Source organism: Toxorhynchites rutilus, chromosome 2, assembly GCF_029784135.1.
Source record: "Toxorhynchites rutilus septentrionalis strain SRP chromosome 2, ASM2978413v1, whole genome shotgun sequence".
Taxonomy (NCBI): Eukaryota; Metazoa; Arthropoda; class Insecta; order Diptera; family Culicidae; genus Toxorhynchites; species Toxorhynchites rutilus.
In genome coordinates this window covers 258,101,928-258,128,337 of record NC_073745.1, presented here as the reverse complement: position 1 = coordinate 258,128,337, position 26,410 = coordinate 258,101,928, and the positions used below count along the sequence as shown (strand labels likewise).

At 38.6% G+C, this 26,410-nt stretch overlaps 1 protein-coding gene across 2 annotated transcripts in view; it reads left to right on the top strand.

Annotated features, from left to right (window-relative positions):
- LOC129764599 (uncharacterized) overlaps positions 1-26,410 on the top strand; it is a 339,603-nt gene that overhangs the window by 302,725 nt on the left and 10,468 nt on the right. The window contains exons 5-9 of one of the 2 annotated variants that reach the window (XM_055763827.1): positions 1,809-1,993; positions 16,659-16,854; positions 16,922-17,134; positions 17,201-17,431; positions 17,509-19,313. In XM_055763827.1, coding sequence (XP_055619802.1) covers positions 1,809-1,993; positions 16,659-16,854; positions 16,922-17,134; positions 17,201-17,431; positions 17,509-17,651 — 968 coding nt within the window. In that variant the 3' untranslated portion in view covers positions 17,652-19,313. Of the gene's footprint in view, positions 1-1,808; positions 1,994-16,658; positions 16,855-16,921; positions 17,135-17,200; positions 17,432-17,508; positions 19,314-26,410 lie in introns of those variants that run through there. The other variant, XM_055763825.1, reaches the window with a different exon arrangement.

Here is a 26,410-nt window from a genome sequence, read left to right as displayed (position 1 = left end):
GTGGTACCGTGACAATGGGGTCGATTACATTGATAAAACTGTCAATCCTCCCAATTGTCCCCAATTTCGGTCAATCGGAAAATATTGGGTAATTGTCAAGCGGAAATTGAAGAAGGGTTCCAAAGAGACTCGAGATGCTGCAGGCATGAAGAGATCGTGCGATAAAATGACCAGTGAGGTTGACCAACATAGAGTCCAAACTTTGATGGATTGTATCTAAAGAAAAGCACGAAAAATCATCAAAACTACATCGGAATAATTGTTTCAATGTTTTTCCCGTAACGAACATAAATTATCTGCATTCGATTGTAAAAACATTTTTCGTACCATCAACCAATCCCGAAATACAAGTGGTTCTGTCACCGCTTTTTGATCATGATCCACTTTTCGTCAGCATTTTTCTTCATTTCATAAATAGGTCGATTGTGTTGCGATTCGTAGATGGAAATTCGGTCCATAAAATGTTTTGCCTGGATCCTGACTTGGAATATCAGAAAAATTGATAATTTCATTTTAACATTTTGGGTAGCTTATAACCTCAAAAATACATTTTTCTTAATTGATATCACAATTGTTCGTTCCTATACCACTTGTTGAAATACATTAGATAACGTTCGATAAAACAATATTTTTATTCAAATATTTACTTGTGACGAAATCCTACATCAAAATAAATAAAAAAGTAAAAAAGGTCAACTATTTAGTTCGTTCATTCTTAAATATGGAAAGGACGTTGAAAAAAACGAAGCTTAATAGATATAGCGTTCGAGAACATTGAATTTTTGAAGTTTCATTGTACCAGCGGATCTTCAAGGTATCATATTCAGAATTGTAGCTCGACTTGCATAAAATATTGTTTTAACTTTAATGTTTCCAAGCCCAGGCAACAATTTCTAGAATCTACTCACAGTTCCTAGATGTCGTCAATTATTACAGCTAGGATTGACTTACTTCCTTTATTATGAAATTAACTTAATTAACTTAACTTAATTGTCCAGAAAATGGACCTAAATCCCTAAACCGCCCTGCTTGGTTACTAATTCTAGTCTTAGTAAATGAAAATGTAGAATTTGCATACGAGTTGTATAGATTCAGGCCCCAAATCGTAGCTTAGCATCTCCTAGCATAGCTAAAGCGTACCTCCCTCCACCGGTATTCCTATTTGACTGGGACTTCTACCAGGCAAATTTACCGCGTGGCCTGGAACCGTATGTCGGTTCCACTGAAAAGATTCGTGGCCACGATTAATTTGCACGTTGTCATTGTCCCCGACACCGTTGATGGCGAGTTCTAACCCTAGAATTCCGCCGGCAGGCACCCTGATGTGAAAAGCAGTACCGCTTCCAATTAACCAGACAATGGCACGAAAATCGGAAAACCTCGGTTACCTATGGGGAACGGACTGCGCTTAATCTAGATTATGTGGGGCACAGTGAATGGAATAGAAGCACATTATCCGCACGCGGACCCTTCGGGTATAAGTCAATTCTTCGCCGGGTGCTAAAACCAAACAGGTGCCAATTTGTAGCTTTCGATTAACACTTGTTTTTGCCTAATGTGAAACAATATGCAGCTACTCGCATGGTAGCGATCACGATTGGGGGCTATATATACATTCTCCGCGAAACACGCAATCCTTAAGCGAGCTTCTGGAAATGAGGGTGGGATTGTTCCGCTGAATCATGGTAATTTTAATACTGTCATAGAATGACTATTGCAACAAATGCAAAGCTAATTAAATAATAAAGTTAGAAATGAAAATTGGTGTAACTGTGAATGATAATTTTTTTTAAATCACTCATTTCCAGGCGAACGTTATGACTTTGTGATCAACGCCGATCAAGCCGTTGGTGCCTACTGGATTCAGTTGCGTGGTCTCGGCGAGTGCGGAATCAAGCGTGCTCAGCAGCTTGGAATACTCCGATATGCTCGTGGTCCATACCAGCCAGCTTCCCCGCCACCAACTTACGACGTCGGTCTACCCCAGGGAGTGGTAAGTAGAGCGTTCCACCTTGCTCACCTCTTCTTCACCCACAATATCAACTCTCATTACTTCACGCTTCATACTCCAATAAAACCACCTCATTTTGTACATACTGTGACGATTTATATACTTTCAAACTATCAACTCGCTTTACTGTGTTATATACGAGCACTGCTGTTTGCATGTTTTTTCTAGTAATCGTAAGAAAATCGATCTATGTGAATAGTTTTCCCCAAAAAAATCAAACCGCTTCCCAAGTCTGAAAATTGCACTTTACCTCAGCTTGGCTTTAAGTTCTATCTATATCGAGTGACAGCGCTCGAAAAGCACCCTCCTTCCCAACTCTTGTAAATACTTTAGCTGTCGTTCCCATGAATCTTGGGCAAATTATGTTACTTCTAAGCCGATTACTCAGCGATTTTGTATAAAGCACCCCCACCAAAACACCCAAATTCCAACCCAATGTACAAAAGTCTGCGAAATTATCTCTCACCACGACGGCATTATAAACCCGTCGAGAAAGCTTCTAAATATCCGTAATTTAGAAAATAGAAGCTGAAGAGGAACGGTTCCCGGAATGAGCACGAAACAAAAGCAGCAAGGACATGGAAATGTTATGTATAGAAAGGTAAACTTTGCTAATTTGTTTCCCAGAAGTGGAAGTGGAAAAATAACATTCTGCCCGACGGGAAAAGTCAACACCATATACAACACTACGAACGGATCAAACGGCGGCTCGAATTGCTTCCCTACTGAGGCTTCCGGTAAATTAACTAATGTTCATAGCAAACTGATAACGTGCGCGACAAAAAATCGATTTTTCGCCCGAAAATGTTAGGTTTTTGCTTTTTGTTGAGTTGGGTTCGTAACTTCAATAGGAAAGAGTGTCCAATCGGCTTAAATCCTGCAATGGAAAGGGATACTGAGTAAAAACCGCGAATTTGTTAATAAATTTAGGTCTGATAGGTTGAATAGGATTGAAAACAATAAAAAAGCGTATTCCAACGTAGCTATTTCTAACGTATTCAATGGGAAAAATAGAATCGTAATGGTGTCCTACTGGCAAAGCTTATCGAATATGATCCCGTCGCCGTATTCATTGTGCCATTGCACAATCAAAGACAATTGAGTAAGTCTTCAATTCAGGAGAAACTTTAATAACAGTAAAATAATTAATTTACCATTATTAAAGAGTATCGTCTACAGAGGATAACGTTTCCACTCAAGGAGGAAAACAATGAGCTAGAAAAAAAGTATGGTTTTATTTTCAATAACCACAATGTATGAACACTTCGGGTTAGCTGTATCATGGCGACAGGCAGTGGCGTCGCGTGGACCTTTCGCACCCGGTGCGGAAGTATCTGGTTGGACCCCTCCCCCTTCGGGATTTTTTCCATGTTGTGGTTATACAAAAAGAAACCTCAAAAAACCTCTTTAACTAATTTGTAATATTAAAATAGATAAAATAGGCTTATTCAACATGTACTGTATGGTGCATAAAACAAACTTTATCAAAATCAATTACGAACATTTGTACTCTTCGGGCCTTGATTAGAGCAAAATTATTCACCTATATTCCGGAACGGATTTCACAATTCGGTCGAGGTCGATTGGATAAGTTTCACAAGAACTCTGTTCGTTTTCCCCCTTTTTTCCTGCAGATAAAGTTTAGCCTACTCTCCAAGTACTGCACACCAGGAATGCCCAAAACAGATGAAATCAAAATCGTATCTGACTGTGGATGAGACCTATCAAAGCTATCTGTATATGGTTCAATACACATTTTGACACATTTTGCCTGTCAGTGGAATACAAACCAGGTGATGGTTTTACCCTGAAAGTATCGGTTTCACCCCGAATGGACTCAAAATTTCATAACAAAGTTTTTGAGCATCGATAAGCAACAATACACTGAACAATCATCTAAGATGATTTTCCAAAATATTTTGACCAAAATACCTAATTTCCACTAAAGAAATTTTAAACGGGCTGTCTCCTGTTTGCCGAATGCTTTTTTTTGACAGCAAAGCAATTATACAACGCGTACGGATTCTGGGTGAACACTGTTTTAGTTTATACCTCGAGTTTCATTACGGCGTTTTTCTTCACTTTTTATGGTTTTAATGAAATGAAAGGTGGGAAGATTTTTAAATCTGTGACGTCACAGATTTTATTTATGCATGTTACTTTTCTTATAATAGTCCACTACATAGGAAAAGTATTGTTATTAAAAGTAAAAATAAGCAGATGAAATGAACGAACTAGTTTTTTATCTTAAATCAATGTTAGCGTTCAAAATCATAAAAGCCCAACTGACATTTTAGCAGAAACTAAAATTTCAGTATTATTGAGGTATTCTAAACTTAATTTCAATTAAATTTTACTTTTCGTTCGTCGACCAAAAACGTAAATGAACAAAGTCAGAGTCACACAATCTTTTGTTCCTTTGACGAAAAACATTTGACAGTGGATGGGGAAAAAGGTTGCATGTTTTTTCATGTAAAATGCACTTGAAAAATAAATTTAATTGACTCCGTATGACCTAGATTGAGACGAAAAATTTTCCGCTTGTGTCTTAGTTTTAGACGAATGAAGTGTTCATCACCCTAATTGTAAAAAAAGTAATTACAATTGCTGACAAGAGAAAACATCCATGAAGTTGCTCTGAAATCCTAACATAGTAGACATTAGAATACTATTTCTGATATAAGAAGAAATCAACGAAATAAATACACATTTTAGTTCGTGACATGTTCTGTTTTTTTATAATGCGAAAAATATATTTTGGAAATATGTGATTAGTTTCTGTATATCCTCTTTTAAATTTATTCGCTGATTGAGTGTATCATGTGTATGTGTATGTTGTAACATTTGAGTAACTGACTGGTATGCCTGATATGTGAACTTCCAATCTTCCAGGCTACTAATACAATCAAAGTTTAACACAACCAAAACCCGTGAATCTTCCCACCTTCTATTCTTCATCTCGGGTATCATAGCCCTTTGACAGTTACGCTCAATTTTCAATGCGATTTGACGGTGTTGAAATTCAATGCGGATACTTCACGTGACTCTCATTCAAGCTGAAATTGGAAAAAAATATTATTGAGATCAAGCCATAACCAATATTGGATCGTTATTTTCAAAAATCTGTAAGTCTACATGAAAACAAAAAAAAACTTAAATCTGTAACTACAGATTCTTGGTCTCGAGAAGACTGAAAAAATTTTATAAATACAGATTATTCGGTGGGTATGGTAATCCTGGTGCACACATGCTTTTAGAAGAAGAACTAAATAAACTTCAGAAGCGCGCCTGGGGGCATGTGGAAGTTTTTTTTCTCGCGTAACTTTTGGAAAGGTCCTATATAACAAACGTAAGCAAATCGAGTTAATGGATGCACACTATTAGTTTTCAATCATTGAATGTATTGCAAAAAACAATCGTGCAAGTATCTATCCTCTTCACCTTTTAATCGCCGATACAAAAAATGTCCAATGTACAGAAACGGAAACGCACTTCCCTCCGACGCCCGATATGTCCGAAGTAACACAGAGAAATCAAAACAACACAAAGTTGTACTTCGGTCATTTTGAGTTTTTGTTTCTTTCGGGTGTTTTTTTTATAATATTTAGTGCAATTCAACTAGTTATAACAATAACGATCTGCCTTTACCACGAAGAGCAGATATTTGAATTGTTTTCGGTAGTTATTTCCAAATGCTCATCGTGCAACGTAATTTGTCCAATGTATCGGGTTCTTCAATCTTAGAAATTTACCGATTCGCTTGGTATGCAGATCGTTAAGAGCACTACAAAAGTTTTTTGCGTTGGACTACGTAAAAAAACTTTTGTAGTGCTCTTAACGATCTGCATACCAAGTGAATCGGTAAATTTCTAAGATTTATTTGATATGATATACATTACAATCCCAAGGTCTGTATATGGTTTAAATTGATGAAAAATGGAAGCATTCCCATTTCCCCATACATTTGTTCTGTCCATTTGTGTGCTTTCCCGAACAGAGCTGTCAATAACGGGCAACTTATGCAGCCGCTAGAATAGAAACAACGAAGGGGTATAGCGAAAAGAGAATATTTGCGAAGTAAAATCCACCCTTGCATAGTAAATAAGCTGTCGCTAGCGTATAAGTATTGCATCTCGTCTGAGGAAAATTCTCAGAATCTTTCTGTGCCCGAAACAACAAAGGTCGCTTATTTTGCTCATTTTGTGTTTTATGTTCCTCTTGAGCTGTGAACGCTAGCGAATATTTCACATGAAGTGCACCTGGCATTGCAATTAACACAATCACCGAGCCATGGCAAAGCAGGCGAAAAAGAGAAGAGTGCAAATGATTATAGGTCGCTTCTAGCCGTCAGTTTTTGGCTTTGTGTGTGTTGCTTGTTTCCGCTGCGCAAAACTAAGTACTAGTTCATTTCCTGTACATGTGAAAAGCACACCTTCGATACTTTTAGTTGTCATTCGTATTTGCTCGTATTCGTATTTGTTGACGTTTTTGATCGAGAGTCGAGAAATGATTTTTCATAAACGGTCATTCTCGCGATGTTTCATTTTTATCGCTGCAACGGTGTGCATCTGTTAGACGCGTGTTTGATGCTTGTTGAATGGTGATGCCCGGAAGATGCCTCTCGTTAAATAGTCAGTGCAATGCGTGCATTGATATAAAGAAACAAATTGCGACATATGACCTATTAGTGTATTGTTCTCGCAAAGGGCACGAAAGGATCCTTGCTTCTCGAAATAATTCTACAAAACCACACAAGCCATTAAACCTTTTCAGGTTCCTCGGATCTTTTTACTAAAGAGTTATTTATGAAATTTCGACGCATTCACAAATAATATCCGAAATGATAAACCAACAAATTAAAAAAAAAAATATTGCGTACTCCTACATCCTAAGCGGTCGTGACTTGGATACAAATCCTCCATTTTTTTTAATAAAACAAAAACGGTTTTGGATATCAATGAAATTCATTGTTCATGTGATAAAACATTTGATGCCATTATGAACGGAACTCGATTTCTTTTGCATGGCCACCACGGGCACGCTTGCAGAAGTCCAGACGCTGAACCCAAATTTTCGACGGTTTTCAAACATAAATCGGCCGACACTGCTGCAATTTCACGTTCGATTTTCGTACGAATTTCATCAATCGTCGCTGGCTTGTTGTCATAGACCATACACTTGACGTAGCCCCACAGGAAATAGTTTAACGGCGTCAAATCGCACGACCGAGGCGGACAATTGACTGGGCCATTTCGTGTGATAACGCACTCACCAAACTTGGTTTTCAATAAATCGATTGCTAATTTCGGTTTGTGGCTTGTGGCGCCGTCCTGTTGAAACCAAGTCCATATCATCTATTTCGGGCCAAAAATAATCGGTTGTCGCTGAAGATTTTTTTCGATGAAAATCCGGATCATTTTCAAGTTGTTGCTCAGCCCAATTCACGAACATACGACGCTTCTGGTGGTCAAGCGACTTCATTTCTTGTGTCAATCTGATCTTGTAAGGATTTAGGGCAAGATCTTTTCGCAAAATTCGCCACAACTACGTCACAGAGTTGCCCAACGCTTGAGAACGACGTGTGAGAGACTTGTTTGGATCTTCCTCAATTGATGCGTTAGCTGCAGAAATATTCTCGACACTACGGGCATTTCTTTGTCTCACTGGCACGGGGACATTTTGTACTGTGCCTGTGGATTCAAATTTTTCCTTTAGACGTTCAATTGTTGATCTTGTAGGACGATTGTGACGACCAAGAATTGGACGTAGCGCTCTTAAAGTTGAGACCATTGACTCCGAATTTCTGTAGTAAATTTTAATAATCTCGACTCGTTGTTGGACCGTATATCTTTCCATTATGAAATATCAAATATTACTGAAAAGAAGTGTCAAGAGAGCAGGATGAAATATGGCGTCGTTTGCTGTCCCTATCGGTCTACTTTTGAAGCCTCCCTATTGAAATACCCGTCACAAACATGGTCAGTCAAATCGTCCAATGTAAAATTTTTCGCTTCGAGGCTTGAGCTTTAAACTAAAATCAGGGAACAACAGTTACGGTTCGTTTTACAGAGTTTTTATTAATTATTAAACCATCCATTAATGGAGTAACTACTTTTTGCATCAGTTTTCGTTCCTCCCTATATGGACGTAAAAATAAGATTGCGTACGCGGATAACAATTTCGTTCTTAGGGGGGTATAAATGTGGATTGAAGTCAGTTGAATGAAGAGGCATATTTGTATTCATTAGTTGCGTCAGTTAGAATAACCACCGACTGGACTAGTTCATCAGTCATCCTCGCTAGTCAACGCTAGTCAATTCATTTTTTAGTCAAGTCACTTTTTTTTTAAAGCGACTGCCGAAGCAGTTCTAGTCGAAGCGAAGCTACTGAGAGTAGAAACGGTCTTCATTTTGCACCTTCGAAGATTTCGGGCCCTACTGTTGGTTGCTCGCTGTCTGGAGCAACACTGAAACACTGAACTTATGAAATATCCAAGTAGTTTTTCAGTATCTTTTAGCAAAACTACACCTCCACTGCTCCCAAAAACATAATTCTTAATAAAACATGTGAGGGGTTGTATCTAGGACACGACTGCATTTTCGACGTAGAACTACGGAATTATTTTATGCATCCACTTGTTTACCACTTCGAATAAATTTTTGAAATAACTTTTTTGTTATTTTGTTATTTTTACCACTTTAGTAGTAAAACTTTTCATTTGAAATTCGAATAATTTAAAACTGGTTTCGGGTCTTCTAAACTGATAGGACTGGCCTGGTAAACTGATAAAGAATAATATGGATACCAGACTGTAGATTTAAGTATTAGATATAAAACATATTCGAAATATAAAATGTTTCATATTAGATATATATATATAAGTTATTTTTCATTCATAATTTTCATCTTGAAAGTGTGTTCATTCCACCTGAACATGCATTCGAGTCTTTGCCGCTTTCCAAACTCGTGATAGAAAGTTCAATGTCGTCAACTCGAATTCACCTTCTCGTCTCAAAAATAAATATCTCTACAATGGTCCAATGTTTAGTTTCAAGAAGTATGTAACTTGAAATCACGAAAAGCAGGCATTTATTCTGACACACGGAGCAATGTTGCATGCGAGTGACCGATATACACACCAGCAGAAATACTAACTCTTCAGAAGATTAATTTCTCGAAATGGATTACTTCGGAGGAATATTAGCCAACTGCATGGCGCGAGTCCATGATTGCACATGAAGCATAATCTGAACGCTGAAATCCATGATTATTCCAAGCATATACAAGACAGATTTAAAACTAGGTGTGGAGAAATGAGCGAATGAACTTTCCCATGCTTGGCCGGCTCACTGGCTGAACTGAGGCTAGAATTGAAAGCCATGAGAAAACCATAGTTAATAGTTAACTTCAGATTTCTCTTCTGCTTTGATTCTGCAAGCCAACACTGTTCAGAAATATACAGTTTTCTTTGTGCGTGCTCTGAGAATGCATTCTGAAGCTAACAACTTTGCATGTCCGTTCAACACGATACCAATCCACAAACTGAAGAATAGCTGCAACGGGGGAATATTTATTAAGTCTCCTTTTTTTGTCTTTTCTTCCCTTAGATAGAATGATGCCTGGTATGGATATATTAAAATTGTACTTAGTTGCTTTTTTACTTGCTGCTTTTAGGCGACTAAACCAGGGGAACCAAATTGAACCAATCAAAACGTGAGATTCAGCGCGTTTGTGTTGCTTGACATTTCACATCTATTCAAAAGATTCTGTATAAAAATAAATAATAATGTTCTTCATTTTGATAGATGCATAGAAAACTTTCCTATCAATTGATGCAAACATCTTTTCAATCTATTGATAAATAGTCGAGTTGTAAGCATTAGAAATCTGTATAATTTCTAACATGTTCAGTGTCAACATTTTCATTCTACCCTGATATATTCCTGTTAGACGTAGTCCTACGTCAAAACCGATTAGGCAAAGTTGTATACCTGCAGAGTAGCAAAGATCACGCCTCTATTCCTTCCAGTCGACTTAATCCTACTAAATGACAGTTAACGAGAAGGTTAACGAGTTTTCGTTTTTCTCACCTCAAGTGTTCTTATTGTGGTATTCTAAACTGTAGACAAAGATCTACAAAATATCCTTGCATGTCTGATATCGCATCTCATTTCATGACTGGTTCAATTATTACTCTCGTTAAACGATGTTGAAGGAATTCTTCCAGTTTGCACTTTTTTTTTTTTTTATTTAAATCGTTTATTTTTACAGGCTCAGTTACATAGGTTTAAAGGAGCCGAACTCCTTACTGTATTGTTACTAGTATATATACATTTTTCCTTAATTCTAATGTTAATAATATAGGAAACCGATTACTCGCGGTCAACTCGAGTTTAGAAGGGTGACATATTTCCTTCAGGAAAAGGAGGGGATATGAGGATATGTTGACAATGATCACACTCACACTCTCAATCACACTCTCAATCACACTCATCACACTCAATTCTTAAACCTATCTTATATCTAATATGTATTTACATTTCATCCTATTCTTAAGAAGGGATCCGATCTCTCACAAAGGAAAAGGAAAAGGAAAAACTAAGGGTATAAGGACAATCACACACGAAGATCGATAGCTTTAAGGAATACATATATTTGGGACATGTAATCAAGGTCTAACCGAGCCAACACGTCTCTCACCGGCACATTGGGCTGCCTTCCTCGGGCCCGAAGGGTGACTACTAAATTCGATCTGGCGACAAGATACAGCTCGCACGACCAAACAACGTGCTCGATGTCGTGGTAACCTTGGCCACAAACACAAAGATTGTTGTCGGCAAGATTAATACGAAAGAGTAGCGCATCTAACGAACAGTGATTGGACATGAGTCGGGAGAAGGTGCGAATAAAGTCCCGACTCAAGTCCAGACTTTTGAACCATGGTTTGAGGCTAACCTTAGGGATAATCGAGTGGAGCCACCGGCCCAAATCATCTTCGTTCCATTTGCGTTGCCAGTTAGCTATGGTATTTTTGCGGACTAAAGAATAAAATTCATTGAAGGCGATTTGACGCTGATAAATATCGCCTTCAATTGCACCTACCTTTGCTAATGAGTCAGCCCTCTCATTACCCAGAATTGAGCAATGTGAAGGGACCCAGACAAAGGTAATGACATAACAGCGTCTGGATAAAGCACTCAAAATTTCTCGTATTCTCTCAAGGAAGTACGGCGAGTGCTTTTCCGGCCTCACTGAACGGATAGCTTCGACAAAGCTAAGACTATCCGTTACAATGTAATAGTGTTCAACAGGTCGTGAGGCGACGCTGTCCAGCACCCAGTGTATCGCTGCCAATTCAGCAATATACACTGAGCAAGGATTCTGAAGACTGTGTGAGGTGCTAAAAAATTCGTTGAACACTCCAAATCCTGTGGACTCATTCATAGAGGACCCATCAGTAAAGTACATATTATCACAATTGATATCCCCATACTTTGCATCGAAGATCGTTGGAACGATCCTCGATCGAAGATAATCTGATGTTCCATGGATATCTTGCTTCATGGACAGATCAAAATGCACAGAGGAATTGATGTAGTCGTATATTCCCAACAAACACGGTTGGGAATATACGAAGAAGGATCAACCTGCATGGAGACGAATTCATGATATGAGCTCATGAATCCAGAATGAAAATTTAGCTCGATCAGCTGCTCAAAATTTCCGATCACCAATGGGTTCATAACCTTACACCGGACGAGGAACCGAAGAGATAATAAATTGAAGCGATCTTTTAGTGGGAGTAGGCCTACCAAAACCTCGAGACTCGTGGTATGCGTTGAGGGCATACATCCCAACGCGATACGGAGACAAAGATACTGAATTCGCTCGAGTTTAATGAGGTGTGTTTTGGCAGCTGATTGAAAACAGAAACTGCCATACTCCATCACTGAGAGAATAGTTGTTCGATACAACATTATAAGATCTTCGGGATGGGCTCCCCACCAGGTGCCGGTAATTGTACGGAGAAAGTTTATTCTTTGTTGACATTTTTTACTCAGATACCTAATATGGGCCCCCCAAGTACATTTAGAGTCGAACCAGACCCCAAGATACTTGAATGACATAGCATGAGTGATCGGTTTACCCAAAAGTTGAAGCTTTGGTTTTGCTGGTTTATGCTTCCTAGAAAAAACCACCATCTCTGTTTTCTCCGTGGAGAATTCGATCCCTAGCCCAATGGCCCAGGTTGAAAAATTGTTCAAAGTATCTTGTAAGGATTCTTGCAGGTCGGATTCGTTTGATCCTACGACAGACACCACTCCATCATCTGCAAGTTGTCTTAGGCTGCAATTTTGTGTAAGGCAATTGTCAATGTCGCTTACGTAGAAGTTGTACAAAAGGGGGCTTAAACATGAGCCCTGGGGGAGTCCCATGTAAGAGACCCGACTTACTGCCGAATCTCCGTGAGAAAAGTTCAAATGTTTCTCACAAAGCAAGTTATATAACATATTATTCAATAGAGGCGGCAGACCCCGAGATTGTAATTTGTCTGACAAAACCTCTATTGAAACAGAATCAAAGGCCCCCTTTATGTCCAAGAATACTGAAGCCATTTGTTTTTTTTCGGCGTAAGCCATTTGAATTTCTGAAGAAAGCAACGCAAGACAATCATTCGTCCCCTTGCCCCTGCGGAACCCATATTGTGTATCTGAGAGTAGGCCATTCGTTTCAACCCATCGATCAAGGCGAAACAAGATCATTTTCTCCAACAATTTCCGTATACAAGACAGCATTGCTATTGGGCGGTACGAATTGAAGTCGGACGCGGGTTTTCCGGGTTTTTGAATAGCTATAACTCGTACTTGTCTCCAATCATCTGGAACAATATTATGCTCCAGAAACCGATTGAATAAGTTCAACAAGCGATGTTTCGCCACATCAGGGAGATTTTTCAGCAAGTTGAACTTAATTCTATCCGATCCCGGAGCAGAATTGTTACATGAAAGGAGAGCAAGAGAGAATTCTACCATCGAAAACTCGGAATCAAGATCGCACCTATCTTGTGGTATATCTCGAATAATTCTTTGCACTGGAGCGGAATCGGGACAAACCTTTCGTGCAAAATTAAAAATCCATCGATGTGAATATTCTTCGCTTTCATTGGATGAAGAGCGATTTCTCATGTTTCGAGCCACTTTCCATAATTTTTTCATTGACGTTTCTCGTGATAAACCTCCCACGAAATTTCGCCAATAAGCACGTTTTTTTTCCCTTTGATCAAGTTTTTAAATTGATTTTCAAGGTCCAAATACGTCTGAAAATTTTCAGGGGTTCCACGTTTCCGAAAAGCTTTAAATGCATTCGATTTATCTCCATAAAGCTTGGAACACTGGCCATAGTTTGCACTTGACACGCATAAACTTAAACTTGCCACTACTATTCAAGGCCTTACAAAGACACACTCGTTGATGAATTGTCATTCAACAATGAACCTACGGTATTCCGTGTTACACCTTATTCACACTGATTCAATATATTGCTGCTCTCTTTTAACGCTCAATGAAGAGAATTTATCTTCTTCTTCGTACACGCTCTTCTCACTTCACGTTCATTGATTCTTTCTCCCCACTAAAACGAAATTTTGAACCAACAATTTCAGGGTGAATTGAAACTATATTTATCCGAGCAATTTATATTTAGGTAAAAGTTTCGTTGTTACATTCGAAACGTAGTCATTGGGACAAACGAGAAGAGTGAGGTGAAACATTAGGTAAGCACGAGTTATCAATTACCGGTGACGGTGTTGTAGTGGTAAACGTGGCTGCTATACCCTCACACTCGAAACAAAACAGGGATAGTTTATAGTTATAAGATGAGATGGAGCTCGATTAGCCACCATTGGTCAATCGCCGGGAAAGGTTTTGATACAGACCCGCGGTTGTCGACGATTCGAAAATGTGTTATGGGACCAACAGTTCGTTTCGTTTGCGTGTATCTGTATTCACTGTGTTCGTCAATGTCTCACAACTCCCCATCGTTACCGCGTTTAAAAAGACTAGCAGCTATTCGTGATGAAATACATGCATGTATTTTTGATCCCCAAGTAACCCAAGCCGCCTAGCAAGAGCAAGTGAAGTAGCACCAAACCACAATTTGAATATATTCATACCATTGCGAAAACAATCGTTGCTACCATCAGACAAAATTCTATCTAAAGGAAGAAAGCGGCTTAATACGTTAAGTCCCTAGAGTCCGACGTTGAGCATTTTGGTAGAAAAGGGCTGACTGACTGGGACTGGCAGTTACAAAATAATGAAATAAAAATATACACGGTTTGATTTCGGATGTTTTACAAAATAAGACTACTTTCTAGTGAAATTGCTGACTATTTTCTATTTATACAATAAGTATCTTTGAGAACTATGACCGACACTGATATTGTGCAAACACTCTTGATGCGGACGAATGGGAAGCAAAGCAAAAAAAAATCGGGGCTTAAGGTAAAGGTGGAAGCAAGCCATTGTAGTAGTATAGGTGAACCCACGTGTAAAAATAGGGTAATATTGTTCGTGAGAGAAGAGGCAATTCAATACTAAAGTGTATGAATGATATGATCCGATGAAAAATAGCAAATTTAAATATATATATATAAGGTACATTGCATATGAAGTAAAATTCTGATTATACGCGAGCGTAACATGAGCAAATTTATAACATATGCGAATTGGGGCACTTTTGGTATTAACAAGTTCTTCCGCATAGTAACTCGATGTTGATAATTCCTTAATATGTTCCTTCGTTGATCGTATTGTTTTCACATATTCACGTTGGAGAGCCTTACCCCTTCTCTTCGTTGGCCGAGGCATTTTGATTGAATGTAATACTTTTCCGTTTACTGTTTTTGAAAGCATAGGCAGCCGTGGCAGTGTTCCGATCTCTGCAATACAATTTTCTTACCCAATGTTAAAGTTTCTAAAACTCACATTATAGATCCATTAAACGTAAAAATAATAGTTGTATTGATATCAACACAATTTGAGGGGCTGAGAATGAAAGGGGTGTAAGTGATTTGATCGATTTCTCTACATCGACTCTCTCTTTTGGTCATACCTTAGCTCCCTCATTTAATTCAATTGATTTTCATGACATGAAACGCTATGACTTAGGAATAACATTTTATTGAGTGGTTTTGATAGCTGTTTCGATGATATTGTCTGGCATCAGTGTCGAGAAAATAACGATGCTTTCAATACTAACAAAACCATTGCTGATGGTTGAAAAATGAAAATTTAACTTTCAGAGCACTTGCTCGAGTTTTCCAACGTTTTTCACTATACAGTGCGACAGCAGATGAAAATTTTATATAATGTAAGTAATCGATTAGAGTTTGGTTGATATAACTTGATGCGAAACGTGCGAAAACGACTGTTTCGCAAAATTATTGATTTTCGAGCGAGGGGTGAGGGAGGGAGATGAAAGAAATGGGCGCCATTGTGGCAGCCATTTGTGGCTAGCTTCCACCTTTCCCTTAACATGTCAATAAACCCTGCCCCGTTACGGCTAACCGGGATAATCCAATTTGGTGGAATGAAACAAATTGAAGTTTAAACTATTCAGCTGCGAGTTTCCTTTCGCAAGTGAAGTGAAGCACGTTGAAATTGTTCCAATGAATGGAACTCATTGGAACAATTTCAATATCTACTTTTCACATTTAACCCTCTAAGACCCAAGTTTTTTCATTTATCTAAAAAAAACTAAATTTAAAAAAAAACCTATTCCACATTTATCTCGAATTTCCGACTTTCAACATAAAATGCTGCTAGCAGAAAGCTGCCAGCATAAAACCAATGTGTATGTGTGACAGGTGAAAATATTCTAAAGAAGTTCTAGTGGGGGTGAACATTGAAAATAGAAATTTGGAAAGAGAATCCGTGAAGCCCGTCTAAAGGCGGTCTTGGACTGTAGTGGGTTAAAGCAAACGGCAGAAGAAATAAGCGAAACAGAAAAATCGATGTTTCTGTAGGTGTTTTATATACGCTTTATAAAGCGTAAACATAAATAACTATTTTTGCTGTAAACGGGTTTTGATGACTTGCACTTCAAAAGAATCGGACATTTTCTAACATTTGTTTGATACATTTAAGTAGTTCCATTATCCGGATCGAGATGGTATACTCTGATCTTTTTAAAAATTTGAATATGTTCAGGAATCGTTTGTTAACAATCTGAATGATCTGCATTTGTCTCTTACCTTCCTTACTTTGGACAAGATGTGTTACGGTACAGAGTCGATAACTAATACTCTTTGGCAAATCATTTTATTTTATACATTAAAAATCAACTGAATGCACTTTCTCGAGATTTGTAGGGGTCGAGTTGAGCATAATAGTCTGCTCGATTCGATTCAATTCGATTAGAAAAGTAATGTTGCAATGTACGCTTCATTGTTTTCTCACTATAAAAATCGAGGCTCATAGCGTTGACGTACATAGTAATCTTTATAAACTACACAACACCGAAACGTACAAAACATCATACCATACCATCAGACTCCAAGGCTTCCCCATTAACTGCTAGATTGTTGCTAAACTCTTCTTCTCCCGCAATACAAAAATCTCCGCCCAAAAAAAAACCAAACCACCAGGTATTGAACCCATTGGATGCCCAATGTAACAGACAACGTGACGATGCCATTTGCGTAAGTCAACTAAAGAACGCCAAGGATGTTGACCGTGCGCTGCTCCAGGAGAAGCCAGACGTGAAGATCTTCTTGCCCTTCCGATTCTACGTGTACCGAGCGGAGGAACTGTTCCAGCCCAACACCTACAACCGATTCTTGGGTAAGCTTCGTCGAACCACCATCGGAAAGCATTCGGACTAATTGAATCGTTCTTACTTTATCCGCAGTTGCACCAACCGGAGACCACGTCATCTCACTGATTGATGAAATCTCGTACTTGGCCGCACCAGCACCTCTGCTCTCGCAGTACGACGATATTAATCCGGAACAGTTCTGTAACGGCGATAACCGACCAGCCGATTGTGGCGCCAACTGCATGTGTACCCATAAGGTTGATATCCCACTGAATGCGATCGTTGAAGTTGTACTGGTTGATGAAGGTAATCGATACTGATGTTACTAGATGATCTTATTCTTAATTGATACTAACCTTGTCTCACCTACAGTTCAACAACCAAATCTGAGTCATCCATTCCATTTGCACGGTTATGCGTACAACGTGATCGGTATCGGCCGTTCGCCCGATTCTAACGTCAAGAAAATCAACTTGAAGCACGCTCTCGATTTGGATCGCCGTGGTTTGCTGCACCGACAGTACAATCTGCCTCCACTGAAGGATACCATTGCGGTGCCCAACAACGGCTACGTGGTGTTGCGTTTCCGCGCCGACAATCCTGGTAAGTTGGAAGGCCCCATACCCCATACTCCGAAAAAACTCTTGAGCTACGTTACATTTACCTTTTTCCGCCCACAGGCTTCTGGCTGTTCCACTGTCACTTCCTGTTCCACATCGTGATAGGCATGAATCTGATCCTGCAGGTCGGTACTCTCGGAGATTTGCCCCCGGTACCGCCGAACTTCCCGACCTGTGGCGATCACTTACCTCCGATCCAGTAAATCCGACCGGAACCGGTATTAAGACCCCTTTCAACCTTAGGCTTAACAGAAAACTGCAGGAACTTTTCGACTACAAACTAGCACACAAGCAATACACTAGTCCGAAAGGTCGCCAAGTTCGATGCGCGGTTCGATGTGCTCTGGTAGTAGTGAGCAGATCGGCCAATTTACCATATATTAAACAATCAGCCAGCCTGTAGAGGAAGGATTATGGCGAAGAGATACTGATGCATATTGATGTTTTTTCCCCACAATGAACGATTCTATTCCTTAGCGTTAGTCAAAAAGATACCGAGAATACTCCAACAAACAAACATATAAACATGCCGACAGTGCTTTGCGCAGGCTGTAGACAGAGATTTTTTTGTTTTAATTTATAGCATTTTGTTTTATAAGTAAATGAATTTTAGCTAGGAAATTTATGCTCGAAACCTTGAGACGCGTGGGACAGGCGAACCAGTTTTCTGGGACTATTTTTTTTTATTCTTAATCATATCGAGAGAAATATCTTCTTATTTTGAAGTGTTTTGGTTTGACACTTCATATGAACAACTTGTTGTTTTGTTTATGAAAAGATTTTATAGTGAAAATAATATTCTTATTTTATTTATTGACAGATTTTTTATGACTCTTATGATAGTTTGTCCGTTCATGGATCGAACACTTTAAATTTGAACAAATTTTCAATACTTCGTCACTGTTTGTATATGCAAACATTCTTTTATTTATTTCAATGTTTTTTTTCCTTTACCATAATAGGCAGAGAACTGGTTCCTGAAACTTTGTGACATCGCCCTGCGCACTCGAGACTATATTTAAGAAACCATACAGTCGAGTCCAGATGAATCATGTGAAATACTCCGTAAAATTACGCTAATGATTTAAATCCTAGAGCATATAATCTATCACTATTATTTTGATCAACTTTCAGGTAGGGTTCATAGCACTCAACTTTTTTTTCTTTTACACTTCATTTATTCGGAAAAGTATGTGCCGCCATATTTATTCAACTATTTAGTTTTTGTCGAATCATTCATTGTCCTTCGGTTTCCCTTCTATGTTTTCCGAGGGCAATATTCGTACGAATCGTATCATCAATGAGTGTGGTAGAAGTTACATGTAAATATTTATAATACTCAGCAAAATCAAACCACTTTTAAACAAAAAATTTCGTACGTTTGCGTCATTCCATTGACTCTTTCATGCACGCAAAATTTCGTATATTTATTTCGGGCTACCCGTTCTCAGAAGGAAAAAAATATAAAAATAACTCTTCCCAACTTCCAACTAGCAACAACAGAAGAAGCATTCGCGTTATCCACACCTCCCACACAGTATAGTACTCCGTTACCTGAGCAAAAAAACACAAGTTTCACTCGCCAAGTTAACCATCACCATACCAAAACACAGATAGGGACAAATGACAATGATGACAAATAATAATTTACAACCCGCTTTTCGTCTTCGTTTCATTTTATTATTATTTTTTTACTTGAGTGTTTTAATTCCAAATATAATTTGAACTAAAAGTCGCCTAAACCATAAGAAGCAGAAATGTGAAACAAATAGACACGGGCAGGTTAATGTAAAAAAAACGCCTCGATGATGCGACTTTGTTGCGTACTGCCGCAAATGATTAAAGTGTGTATAAAAAATTGTATATAAAATATTTACCGCTTCTGTTGTATTTTTATTTCTTTGCACCCTATCTAAAATCACCACTGTCCCGCTATTTTGTAAATATTACTCATTCACGGTTTTCCCTCTCCCCGCTGTAAATACTATAATCCTTCTGGTGGAAAACTCAAATAACTTTTTTTTCAGTGTACACAGCAGAATGTTTTTTTTTCGTCAAATGTAAATGATTGTGCTCACATTCTCTCTACCAGCCTTGATCTGTTTTCCTTTCACTTCCACTCGCTTTCAACCTGTACAGAATAAAGAAAGTAAAAGCACGAGGTAAGTTTACCGTTCTGTATATAAATACACTTTATGAACAAACCATCAAATGCCCATACTGCACCGCCTGTGCTTTCGACAATGCATACAAAATTTTGAAAGATATTTAGGAATGTTTTTGGAATTTACCAACCGTGTTATATTAGCATCATCAACATCCGAAACGGCAGCCGAAAAAGAAACTAAATTTAAAAAAAAAAATTCAATTTATCATCGTTCATTCCACCGTTTACACCTTACGTTAAACTCGGGAAAACGGAGAATGTCGAATGAATACCTAATCTGGCCCAGAGATTGTGCTGCATGCGCTTTGAATGATATTTTTCAACGATACAACGTCAAGTCGATCTATGGGTTCAAAAAGATGAACAAATAGAGGAACTGAAAAGGAACTCAACGAAGTTCGAAGTCTTTGCTCAATATTCAATTTTGTACATTGTCATAATATCACAACAGTTAGTTTATTTAAATGGTTACCATTTACTAACTGAACCATACAGTGACTTCACTGTCTTCTCACAAAATTGAACACGAAAAAATTAGACAAGAACATTTTGTTTGAGTTAAATTATACTTTTTTAATTTTTTTTTATTGTTCATTTTATCTAGTATTACTGAGTTTTTTGTTCGTTGTAAGATCATTAGTGTAGACTTTCTATTTACCATAGTCCATCGAATTGGGAATGAAATTCTTGTTCTGGAATCCGTCCGAAAACGACCTGCAGCTCGTTTGATTATCTATAAGGACGCAATCGTTCGTTAGCAATTTCTCGTAGAGTCATGCCAATTTTCTTATAATGTTTAGAAACAAACCAAAATTTTAGGGTAGTTTTATACATATATTTACTTAAAAAATCAAAAGAAAAGTTAATCGATGGAGCCTTGAGTGTAAAATTGAACGCATTTTCGCTTGATGCCCTCCATCAAAGTCTTTACAGTATCATCCGGTACCAGTTTCTCATTTTTTTTCTATTTTCTTAACATGTCCTTCTCGTCTTTGACTGTCTTCTTTCTCTTCCAAAGTTCCCGCTTCATTATTGACCAGTATTGCTCCACCTGGCGCAGCTCCGGACAGTTTGGCGGGTACATGTCCTTTGGAACAAAATGGATAGAATTGGCCTCATACCACTCCAGGGCACTTTTAGAATAGTGGAATGCCAAATCTGGCCAAAATAGCGGAGCTTCGTCGTGCTGCTGCAAGAACGGCAAAAGGCGTTTCTCGAGGCACTCAGATTTGTAGATCTCGCCATTTACTGTGTCCTTTGTCACGAAAGGCTCACTCCTCAGTCCGCAAGAGCAGATGGCCTGCCAAACGAGATATTTGGAGGCGAACTTCGACATTTTCTTCTTCTTAAATTTGTCGTCCACATCGAACTTGCTCTTGCCGGTAAAAAACTCCAACCCCAGAATTTGCTTAAAATCGGCTTTTATATACGTTTCGTCGTCCATCACACAGCAGCCATATTTTGTCAGCATCTTCTCGTAGAGCTTCCGTGCCCGAGTTTTTTGCCGTCGATTGTTGCCGCTCATCGCGGTTTGGGAAGTTCTGTACCTTGTATGTATGTAGTCCAGCTCTCTTCTTTGCATTCTGGACGTAGCTCTGCGACATGCCGATCTTTTTAGCCAAATCACGGCTTGAGACGTTAGGATTTGCTTTAATCATCCGCTTCACCTTTCCCTCCGTCTTTTTGTTCTCCGGTCCCGGTTTTCTTCCGGCTCCATTGCCGTGGTCCAACGTCAACCGCTCCTGGAACCGCTTCAACACTCTGGAGACGGTTGAATGGTGAATGTTCAACATTTTTCCCAACTGCCGGTGCGACAGGTCAGGAAATTCCAGGTGTTTGGAAAGAATTTAGTCTCTCGACTTGCGTTGGTTCACCTCCATTTTCGTTGAATCGAAAAACACGACTTCGAGTTTGACAGCATGTAGACAATACACATCAATGAGAAAGTGTGCAAAATTTGGTTGATTTTTACCCAATGATAAAAAAGTTATGCCCTGTTGAATGTGTCGCAATAATTTCGTGTTCGCCCTTTGTCAACCTGAAATCTGCAATGAGATGCGCCACAACACAGAAAAATCTCGTTATAATTATCTGTTGAAAAGATGAATTTACGAGTATTCCGGTTGAGCTATTCCTAGCTTCATTCCGGTTTCCAAATACAACCCCTTGGAATGCTTTTATTTTATTCGCTATAAACTACTTTTGCTTATGCTCGATCTCAAGTATTTCTATGTCTGACAACGCGCGCGGGCTCAAACTATTGCAGACTTCACAATTATTTTATTTTTTTAAATTTACTTGAAAAATTGAATTGAAATTAAAAAAAAACAATCAATACCAAATCAAATGAGTAAAAAATAAAAAAGCACACACTCACACACAAAAGACAATACATAATTCATTATATGAAATCATGATGATGATCCCCTTACAAAAGTTTGAGCTGAACGAGCTCTTGTTGACAATTATATTTATATTGAAATTTATTGTACTATACAACTAACCAGTTAAAAAATCGAATAAAAAAAACAAGAAAGAGATGAACTGGTTATATCACAGGCATAGATTCCAAATCGAAAGAACTACTTAAATCATCATTTTGACGCATTTATTCCATGGCATGTCGATCACCTTAGGCTTCTTCCCGAACTGGTTATCCACAAAACGGACGTATTCATGGATTTTACCTTCCACTTCAGATTTTTTTTTTAAAAAATATACAATTGTGTATCTGCTATGATCATCGATCATGGTTAGATTATATCTACAACCACCCATAGTCTTCGTCATCGGTCCGCTGACGTCAGTATGGACAATATCCAGAATCTCATTTGAAGTCTTCATAGACGTGCCATCTTCCCTTCAAGGCAACATTCACACATCAGTTAAATTCCACACTTCTTCATATTCATGCCGGATACTAGATTCTTCCGTTCAATCTCTCCAAATACAGCCGGATCTCTATGGCAAAGCCTTCGGTGCCACACATGTTGACAATCTTGATTATGCTGTCGATCACCAACCATCATCGAACGCGATTCTTCAAAAGTATTCAGTCGGTACAATCCACCTACTCGATTAGCCGTCGCGATAACTTCACCGTTAATTTATAAGCTGCATTTTTCCGTATCAAACACTGCACGAACTCTTTTCTTGGCAAGCTTCGTTACTGATACGAGGGTTCCTTCTAGTTCAGGGGCGTAAATAACGTCTGTCAAAGTTATCTTCACTTGCTCATCATTGCCATCGAGACACTGAATAACACAATTTCCGACACCGGCGGTACGAATCAGATTCCCATCAGCAGTCGAAATAACTGGTTTCACAGAACGATCCAAACGTTGGAAATTTTTGCTATCGTTCGTAAGGTGGGACGTTGCACCTGAGTCTATCACCCACGAATTCAAAATATCCTTTTGATCCCGAACCATAAACGTGAACGACTTTTCTCTGTCGTTTTCGCGCACTGTTTTTGCCTTTTCTCTTGATGATTTCTTCTTGTACTTTTCATCTGCTCCTTTCTCCGCTTGAAAAGCACGGCAGTCCTTTTTACGATGTCCCTGCTTTCCACAGAAGTAGCAGGACACCTGATTTTTCTGCTTACCTCGGCCAACCATTTTCAACGCCTGTTCTTCCGAACCACCCCTTTTCTTCTTCTGCTTATCTGCTTCGTCAATGAGTTTGATCTTCACCATCTCGATTGTTAGTTCATCTTCATTACGAGCTTCTAGAGCAGTTGTCAGGGGACTGAATGAATCCGGAAGCCCACGTAGAATGAGTGCAACCTTCATACATTCTTCCATCTTGAAACCGGAGCTCTCCAACCTTACGTAATTCTTCAGAATTTCGTTGAGATACTCTCCCATACTCTCTCCCACTTGGTAGTTCTGATTCGTTATCTGTTTCAAGAGGGTGACCTTTTGTCCAAGCGATGCCTTGTTGTGATGTTCCTTCAACGCTGCCCATGTCGTTTTGGCCGTGGTCTTGGTCTGGATGATGCTGTACCTTCTTCCAAAGTGAGTTGAATCGTTGCCAGTGCCTTCTCATCGCCGTTCATCCAAGCCTCGGTCACAGGATTCGGTGCTGTCCCTGGGTCCACATACTTCCAAAGTTGTTCCCGTCTCAGCAGCGCTTGAACCGCAAACGACCATGTCTGGTAATTGGAATTGTTGAGCCTTGGAATTCTTCCCCACTCCATTCCAGGAACTGTTCAACTTTGCTCCTTGGCTTGGTTCTTACAAAAAACTTGAATTCACTTATTCGCCTAGTGTTTCTGCTCTGCTGGGCCCATAACCTGTTTGAGTTATGTAACTAGAGCGAATTGAAACACGTCTGTGTTCAGTGAGGTTTGAACAAGTAATGAAAAATTCTTTATTGAAAACTACTCAACAAGGTAACTATGTTAACACATTGTTACTAAGTTGCAACGTTGCTACGTTGCTACCAAGCTGTCGACTATGTTGCTCCTCAACAATACCTATGTCAGTATTAGCCTTGAATTTACAAAGGAATTCCTGCTTCACTGGATACCCGACAACGGTCTGTTAATCGTTTTCGAGACCAGACAGCTGAGCAAACCTAAGCCTAATTCCAGCCGATACTTCAGGTCCTACATTCAACATGGAGTAGGGTAAATGATCTTGGTTTGTCCAGTCGAAAATATGATCATGGTTTGCCCACTTTTTTGAATGCTCTAATTCAGCGCTTCTGTGTCAAATAAGGCCTTCGAATGTTTCGAAACATATAAATGAAATTGCCTTTTACATTATTTATAGTAGTTTGATAGTATATTTTTACGAAATCACATGTTTTAAAGGATTATAAAATACACCTTCTATTTGTGTCAATGCGCCCCTCATTCGAGCTAACTTTTAATCGATCACCAGATGATTATTTGGCACGTATTCAGACCTTTTCTGGATTACAACACTTATAAATATTGTAAACATCATGCTTGCTCACCATTTGTAACGGATTTACATAGCTAAACCATTAAATTAACGCATTTTGATGAACTCAATTCTGATCATGAGTTGTCCAATTCAATAATGTTGTTTTGTCCACATGATTTCTATGGCAACCGCTTGGCGCGCTGCAGTTTGTTTATGTTTGTTTATGGTGTGCTTCGCGCATAGCAGAAGTATGGTTTTTCTGTGTTGATTGTGTTGAGTTGAACACTTCTAAAATGCCCAAGAAAAGGCAATATTCTGAAGAAAGTCTAAATTATGAATGAATCAATATGATGACAGTAAACTCAAGCAATGATAAATGCAACATCTAATTGTGAATTCGAATGTTTTCATTCAAAAATGGAGATTTCTAAAACCGGACAAACCATGATCATTTTTTTGAGCAAACGATGATCAGAGGTGGTCAAACCATGATCATAATTCTTCTTTAAGGAAAATCGTTAAAAAACATAAAAATTTGAATAATTTCAACACCTTATGGTAGTATTAGCAACTAGAGACTTGGGGCTTTTCAACAAACCCAAACTCGTATCGATTATGTGTGATTTTCATGAAGAAAAATCGATTTGCATTTACTAGTTGCGTAAAAACACCCCAAATTGGACAAACCAAGATCATTTACCCTATAAACGTATCAACGTATCAAAACGTATCAAAGGAAAGATTTTTTCCAACAACAACTTTTTCATGTTTTCTTTGAAAATGATTATTGATGTTTAACTCGAAACATTTGAATGTATTAATTATTGCGATTTACATGTTTTGCAAACTTTTTTGTATTTAGAAACATGTCAAAAACTCTTCAAACGCGAAAATTTACGCACAAAAATGTTATGAGTAAAACATTTTTGTTTCAGGAGTCTCCATACAAAAATTCCATGTATACCAGAAACTATAAAAGATAGAAAGTTAATGTATTCGACATAAGTTCATATTTTGATAGGATCTAGATGGTAAATATTATATCGCTATCTTGACTTTAAACAAAATTAGGGTTAGTTGTAATTTTTAAAAAAAAAACATGAAAAAGTTGTTGTTAGAAAAACTTTTTTCCTATAAAAGTGCCCATCTTCCGATGTATTGAAAATTATAAGCGCAATACATATTTTTTTGTGGGGAATTTAAAAAAATACGTTTTTGATAAAATACGAGAGTACCCCAAGGTTCGGTATTAGAACCAATGTTATTCTCGTTGTATATTAACGATCTTCCTGGTGTTTTGACAAAGTTTGAATTTTCTTCGAACGGTTTAGAATCTATCGAAATGCGCCAAACACTCGGAATCGCAAGCTTTCTTCCAATTACATCCACGTCGTCGGCGGTGCAAACGAACTATCTGAATTTGGTGAAAATCGTGCCTTGCATGTTAAAACCTGCGTCCCTCGTCGTCTCGTATCCGCCGAATTTCCGATGAACATGTCCTGCCCAGCGTATCCTACCTGATTTTGCCACTTTATAGATACTGAGTTTTAGTTGTCCTCCCGTGGCCGAGTGGTTAGCGTCCCACTTTATTATGCCGGGGGTTCGGATTCGATTCCCGTTCTTCAGCTGTTTGATGTGATTCTTAGCTTCACCTATCGCTTGGTTGATACTTTTTCATCATTCATTGCACAAACGTAATCGTTTCCGTCGTTATCTTGGTCATCTACCTGTACGCCATTCGGATTGTTCATCGAAGTCCTGACTTCACCTTTGGGTCACCTTACGATCGTTCGTCAAGATACTCTCATCCTTATTCCGACACATTTCTGCTCGTGGGACGAAACGGTTTTGAGTAAAAATTTCGCGTCTCATAAGAGGTCCAACATGATGCAACTGTTCCTCT